At 43.7% G+C, this 7238-nt stretch overlaps 1 protein-coding gene across 5 annotated transcripts; it reads left to right on the top strand.

Moving 5' to 3' along the window:
• Positions 1–263: 263 nt before the first annotated feature.
• LOC106436697 (transcription activator GLK1) lies at positions 264–3336 on the top strand. Of its 5 annotated transcripts, none has more exons than XM_013877647.3 (6): positions 264–1421; positions 1815–1958; positions 2048–2395; positions 2664–2705; positions 2806–2919; positions 3016–3336. In XM_013877647.3, the coding sequence occupies exons 1-6, from the start codon at positions 975–977 to the stop codon at positions 3169–3171; spliced, it is 1251 nt and encodes a 416-aa protein (XP_013733101.2). In that variant the 5' UTR covers positions 264–974; the 3' UTR covers positions 3172–3336. The 5 variants fall into 5 exon arrangements, with proteins under 5 accessions (XP_013733101.2, XP_022564111.2, XP_013733104.2 ...); XM_013877650.3 differs by having other exon boundaries at positions 439–1415; positions 1818–1958; XM_013877649.3 differs by having other exon boundaries at positions 439–1415.
• Positions 3337–7238: the final 3902 nt, after the last annotated feature.

Below are 7238 nucleotides of genomic sequence, written 5' to 3'. Positions count from 1 at the left end.
TATATATAAATATATAAAACGTATGCTTGCCTTACAATTCCAAAATTAGGCATATACATTTAATGGATTTCTTTCTCTCTATAATATATCATATAAATAAATAACGGTCAACTTTTCTCATTTGGCAATTATATGATTTATAATTGGCTTTGGGAGAGCAAAAGAGGCTTTATCAAACATGTCCGGCTCTCTAATGTAAGAGCATATGCAATGGTGAGGTTCACCAATGAATCCTTAGGAGTATTTTAGTAATATTTTTTTTTTTTAGTTTTTGTTTGAATAGTTAAGGATTCGAATCAAAACTGGTCGTTCAATGGTGTTCTCGAAGATGGAATCCTTAGGAAAAAAAATTATTATTTTTTTTAAATTAAAATTGAAATTTTAAGCACCACCGACCCCGATCCAACCTTATACAACTCCCTCTCTGATCGTAATATTCCCCAGTATACAACTCCCTGCTCCGATCAAGACTCCATCGCCGATCTTCGGATGCCTATTGCCGCACTGCTTCCCTGTTCCTCCCAGCGCCACCCTGTGGAGAATCGAAACGTTGTCTCTGACCACCGTCGTCTCTCCGATCACCACCCCCGTCGCGTGGTGTAACAAAATCCCTCTCCCAATCTTAGCTCCGGGATGAATATCGACGGCGAAAACTTCGGATACTCTGTTTTGGATGAGTAAAACGAGGATCAGACAGTGCCACGTCCCTAAGGATCAAGTCCTTAGAATTCTTATTTAAGGATCAATCCTTAGATTGCTTAGCTTTTATAATATTATTCTATTCATCTTAACCTAGGATTAATCGCTAAGGACTCGTCATCATCCTCCATTGCGGGTGCTCTAATGCTGTCAACATACATATACATATCCATCTCTCTCTCTCTCTCTCTCTCTCTCTCTCTCTCTCTCTCTCTCTCTCTCTTATATAATCGGGTTCCTTTACGTTGGATCTGAAAGAAGTAAAGGAAAGAACGATGTTAGCTCTCTCTCCGGCAAGGAACTCAGCAAGAGGTGGTTGCTTCGATGGAGAGTCAGAGTTCCTTGCGACGTCGTCTGACTTCACCATCAATCCGGAGGAGAACTTTCCGGTGTTCACTGACCAAGGCGATCTTCTTGACATCATTGACTTCGACGATCTGTTCGGCGTCGCCGGAGATGTGCTTCCTGACTTGGAGATTGACCCTGAGATCTTAGCCGGAGATTTCTCCGCCTCGTCCTCGTCGGAGAAGACTGATAGTCAAGGGGAGACTAACAAAAAGGGTATATCGGAAGAAGTCGTCAGCAAAAGAGACGAAGACGAGACAGCTATGTCGGAGAAGATGGCGAACTATGTCGACGGTGACAGTAACCGCAAAAGGAAATATTCCTCATCATCTGGTTCTTCTAAGAACAATAGCAACGAAGGGAAGCGAAAGGTGAAGGTATTATTTATTAGTAATCATTTATGATTATATAAACCCTAGCTATCAAACATGAACCGATCATCTGAATGGATTCATATATTTTAAGTGAATTTTATTCGTTCAGATTTATAATATCATGCCAATCTTCTATTTTTCAAGTCATGTTTAGAAAATTTGTGTTAGAACGTCGTCACGTTAATCATATTAAGTGAGGCTACTGATCAAAATCATATATGTTAAAAACTGTGTTTATAAAACGCCATATACTGATCAAAATCATATATGTTAAGAAAAAGTAATGGTATTATTTGAACCTCTTTTTTTTGGGACAAATTAAAGTATTATTTTGAACTTATAATAATAATCAAGAATATTGGTAATTATATATTGATTGTTGGGATGTGTGTGAAGAAGGTTGATTGGACACCAGAGCTACACAGGAGATTCGTGGATGCAGTGGAACAGTTGGGACTGGAGAAAGCTGTTCCTTCTCGTATATTGGAGCTTATGGGAGTCCACTGCCTCACTCGTCACAACGTCGCTAGCCACCTCCAAGTATATATTATCTACTTTCGTCATCTATATATTATTTCATTTTATAGCCAACCAAAATTAAAAGTGTTTATTATTATTTGGTGTACCAGAAGTATAGGTCTCATCGGAAACATGTGCTAGCTCGTGAGGCCGAAGCGGCTAATTGGACACGCAAACGCCATATCTACGGTTTAGACAGTACCGGAGTTAATATCAATGGTCGGAATAAAAACGGATGGATCGCACCGGCACCCACTATCGGGTATGCGCCTCCCCCGCCTGCGGCTGTGGCGTCGCCAACTATTCATCACCATCATTTTAGACCGTTGCATGTGTGGGGACATCCCACCGTTAATCAGTCTGTCATTCCGCACGTGTTTCCCAAACACTTGCCTCCACCGTCTACTGCCATGGCTACTACACCTTTTTGGGTCTCCGATAATCCCTACTGGCCTAGAGTGAGTATTCATTTAATTTTCCTTTAGGAAAAATTCCCATATACAAAAAAAAAAAAAAAAAAAAAAAATTCCCATATACACATAATTTTAGTTTATTTCTTTAGAGAGATACTTATATTAATCATATGTTTTATGTTATTCAATACGCAACTACACTTCATATTTTTATGTTTGCCAAAATTAAAGTAATTTAGTCCAACTCCTTCCAAAAACTTTACGAATAAACCGGTCAACTACTGATACCGCGTATATTTTCGGTCGCATGTAGGTTCATAACGGGACGGCTCCGTATTTCCCGACCGTAGCTACGGTAATGAACCAATATATCAAATAATTTTCGTAGATATACCGTTTATAGCTCCTATATATATATATGTTTTAAATCGTATTTATTATTGCTGATTATGTAGAGGTTTAGAGCACCGCCGGTTGCCGGTATCCCACAGGCTATGCCGCCACATCATACGGTGTACAAACCAGATCATGGCTACGGTGGTTCTCGTTCTCTGGTGGACTTACATCCGGTAAGAACCTGATATATATAAAATCATTATTGGTTGTTGTCGAGACTGGCTTTTCGTATTTGCTAATTTTGGCATCATGTTTATGTTTATATATAGTCAAAAGAGAGCGTCGATGCAGCCATAGGAGATGTATTGACGAGGCCTTGGCTGCCACTTCCGCTGGGATTGAAGCCACCCGCTTTTGACGGCGTTATGACGGAGCTTCACCGTCACGGTGTCTCCGAGGTTCCTCCGACCGCGTCTTGTGCCTGAAACGGACAAGCGCCCGAGGCAGCCGAACCAACAAAAATTCGACGACATGTCTTTCAATTCTTGTATCTTTTTTTTTCAAGGGATATGGCCCTTGTTGAGTGTTCAGAGTTAAGAGCCTGTTTTCTTGATTGTCTCGGATAACTAATAAGAGCACCATTAACCCTAGGGGAAGAAAGCACTTGCAAAGAATTTTTCTCTCTCTACCCAAGGCAAAACTGCGTAGCCTATCCTTTGCCCTCATCCGACGTCGCTGCCGGCGCCGGTCTCCTCCCCCGCCATACATGGCCAAAAAGAAGAAGCCTAAACCTGTCTCCTCTGGTGCTAGCCCCGTGGCTTCCATCGATTCCTCTGTTCCTTCAGCCTCTTCATCTGCTACAGTACCTGTTTCTCCAGATCCAGCTGCTGCCTCATCCCCTGCCTTGGAAGAAGGAGAAATCTCTCCATTCTCTGCTTCTTTTCATCACTTGGCCACGGCTGAGAACTTTCAGGACCAGAATTCCTCTCCAATCGCAGATCTACAGGAAAAGGGTCTTGAGGTTCTTGAAAACCCTAACGCCCAAACCGCAGCTACAGAACCTACTGTTCCTGTAAACCCTATCACCGAAGCCGCAGCTACAGAATCTCATGTACCTGTAAGCACTCACCCAGAGAAACCCCTTCAAAGTGACAAACTTCAGTCTCCCCCAGTTGCTCCGATAGCTTCAAACCAAGCTTCTGAGTCGAGTCAGCTGCAGGCCCAGCCAACCACCGTCTTTAAAGACCAAGCTAAACAGTGGGTTGATAAGGTCAAGACTAAAGCCAGAAAACTCGACCCTGAGGGAACACCCTTCACCTTAGAGTCTGGCGAAGCTTGTGTCAAGATCCCCAACTCGGTCATTGAAAAGAATCGCAAGTCTTGGGACAGCTTTATCATAGGGCAATTCTATGAGGAAGCTCCTGCCCGGGCCAAAATCCATGCCATTGTTAACGGCATGTGGAGCAAGCACCGCCGTGACATAGCAGTCTCCAAGATGAATGGTAATGCTTTTCTATTTCGGGTGCCCTGTCCAAATGCTCGAAGATGCATCCTAAGCCAATGCCTATGGCAAGTAGACGGTCAGACATTGTTTGTCGCAAAATGGTCTCCTGGATTAAAACCTGAGAAACCTTCGCTTGCCACTGTTCCAGTCTGGCTTGATTTCACTGGAGTTCCACTTCAGTTCTTCAATGAAGATGCTTTAAAAGAGATTGCCGTCCTTGTTGGGCATCCGCTCTGTCTGCACCCAACAACATCAAACCTCACAAACATCGAAGTTGCAAGAGTATACACAGTAATTGATCTGAGGAAACCCCTCCCCGAAGCGGTCAATGCGCAGTTTGAAACGGGTGAGATTACTCGTACCACAGTTTCAAGCCCATGGCTTCCGTCTCTTTGTAGCCACTGTAAGAAGGTCGGCCATACCATCTCAAGATTCTCTTTGGCACCTCCGACCTGTGCTACATGTCGTTCTGTCAAGCATAACACCGACGCTTGCCCACGAAACTCGAATCATCACAGGCAGGGGAAGGAACCAATTGCTAGTCAGTATCCCATTGTTCCAAACCCAGCAGCCTCTCGTTACAAAAATAATCCTGGCCCCAGAGCCACTGGCCCTGCTCCCTCCTCCCATTCTAAGAAAGGCAACTCTATATGGATCAGGGCAGACCCTTCAGCACTAGAAGATAATGGGAAACGGCAGGCCTCTCGTTCTATACCTCTACTTCCAGCTGGTGTTCCTCGACATGATGAGGGGCTAAAGGACTTCTGTGTTGACCTAAGATCCAATCTGTTTACCTCAGGGTCAAAAGCTCCTTCTACTGCCTCGTCTACATCTCAGTCGGATTCAGAGGACCTCTCCTATGATGACGATAACCCTGACATTGAGGGAGATAAGTACATCGAGGTTATTTCTAAGCGCAAGAAGAAGCTTTCCAGAGCTTTAGCAAGGGCTAGAGGCCCTCTCAACCTCTAATCTTCTCCCCCTATGGATATTTTTTGTTGGAACATTAGAGGTTTCAATTGTAAATTAAAGCAAAGCAGATTTAGGAAATGGATGCGGAGTTATAATCCCATTTTTGGTGGTCTGGTTGAGACGCACGTCAGCAATGTGAAGGCTTCGTCTTTAATAAGCAAAGCTTTCCCCGGCTGGAAATATGAATGCAATTATGAATTCTCGGATTTAGGAAAAATATGGCTCCTGTGGAAACCGTCTGTTCAAGTCAAGGTTCTACATAAGTCGCTTCAGTCTATCACGTGCCTAGTCAGGCTTCCTTTTATTACTTCAGAGTTTGTGGTCTCTCTCATCTATGGTTCAAATCACAAGAAGGTCAGGAGAGAGCTATGGTCTGAACTGGTTTTCTTATCCTCCTCATCTCAGATCTCAGGAATTCCTTGGATCGTCCTGGGGGACTTCAACCAGGTCTTATATTCTTCTGAGCACTCTTCTATTGATGAGTTCTTCTCTTCCCGGGGTATGCGTGATTTTCAACAATGTGTCACCACAACCTCTCTCTCGGACCTTCCCTACTGCGGCAACTCCTACACTTGGACTAACAATCAAGGTTCCACCATCATCTCAAAGAAATTGGATAGGATTTTGGTCAATGATGAGTGGTTGCGGGCTTTTCCAAACTCGTTAGGTGTCTTTGGAGAGTGTGGGATCTCTGATCACTCCCCTTGTTGTGTGTATATGGATTATCTGAGACCAAAGCAGAAGCGGCCATTCAAATTCTTTACCATGCTTAATGACCACCCGGACTTTGCGGTCCTTATCAAGGAGTGTTGGATGTCTCTTCAGTTTGATGGTACTATGATGCTCAGAGTCTCAAAGAAACTGAAAACGCTTAAGAGCATTATTCGTACCTTCAGCAGGAGCAACTATTCAGGGATTGAGTTAAGAGTGCAGGAAGCTTTTGATCATCTACTTTCTTGCCATCAGATTCTACTAAACGATCCCACGCCTGAAATAGCTGAGGTTGAAAGGTTGTCTCACCGCAAATGGTCGGTCCTGGCTAGGGCGGAAGACTCATTTCTCCATCAACGCTCTAGAGTTAACTGGCTGGATAAAGGTGACTGCGGTTCTGCTTTCTTTCATCGCTCTATTCGTACTCGGCAAGCACAAAACCAGATTCTCTTCTTGTTGGATGATACCGACAGGATTCTTGACACCAAAGAAGCTATCATGGACCATGCAATAGAATTTTATCAAAATCTACTTGGTGGAGTCGTCTACCCTTCGGTTGTATCTACTGAGGATATTCAGCATTTACTCTGCTACAGCTGCCCGGACACTATCTCTGAATTACTTGCAGCGCTCTTCAGTAGACTGGACATTCAAACGGCTTTCTTCACTCTCCCGAAGAGTAAGTCCCCAGGGCCAGACGGTTACCCGACTGAATTTTTCACATCCCATTGGAAGACTGCTGGCCTTGATATGATTGATGCTGTGTCTGAATTCTTTCACTCGGGTAAGCTACTGCAACAATGGAACGCAACAATCCTTACCTTAATACCAAAAAAGCAGAATGCAGAAAGGATAGCGGACTTCAGGCCAATCTCGTGCTGCAACACAGTGTACAAGGTCATAGCTAAGCTTCTTGCAAACCGGCTAAAACAGGTTTTACCCGAGGTGATTTCCAACACCCAATCTGCTTTTATTCCGGGTAGGCTTCTAGTAGAGAATGTTTTCATGGCGACAGAGCTTGTGAATGGTTACAACTGGAAGAGCATATCAAAAAGATCAATGCTAAAAGTAGATCTCAAGAAAGCCTTTGACTCTTTAAATTGGAGCTTCATCATCTCTATCCTCAAGGCTCTCTCCTTCCTTGATTTCTTCATCAACCTTGTATCTCAGTGTATCACTACTACCCGGTTCTCTGTGGCTATAAATGGTGAATTAGGAGGGTATTTTAAAGGCACGAAGGGGCTGAGGCAAGGAGACCCTCTTTCTCCCTATTTGTTTGTTTTGGCGATGGAAGTTCTTGCGCAGATTCTCAATAAGGATTTTCGTGATGGCATGATAGGTTACCACCCTTCAGCAGCTTCCCCT

The sequence above is a fragment of the Brassica napus genome, chromosome C8 (assembly GCF_020379485.1).
Source record: "Brassica napus cultivar Da-Ae chromosome C8, Da-Ae, whole genome shotgun sequence".
NCBI classification, from domain to species: Eukaryota; Viridiplantae; Streptophyta; class Magnoliopsida; order Brassicales; family Brassicaceae; genus Brassica; species Brassica napus.
This window is presented reverse-complemented; position numbering and strand designations above follow the sequence as displayed.

Excerpts from the sequence above, each read along its gene's own strand:
- LOC106436697 (XM_013877647.3), top strand. The coding sequence starts at position 975 with ATGTTAGCTCTCTCTCCGGCAAGGAACTCAGCAAGAGGTGGTTGCTTC. Across the intron at positions 2,706-2,805 it reads ATTTCCCGACCGTAGCTACG|AGGTTTAGAGCACCGCCGGT; the intron begins GTAATGAACCAA and ends CTGATTATGTAG. Across the intron at positions 2,920-3,015 it reads CTCTGGTGGACTTACATCCG|TCAAAAGAGAGCGTCGATGC; the intron begins GTAAGAACCTGA and ends GTTTATATATAG.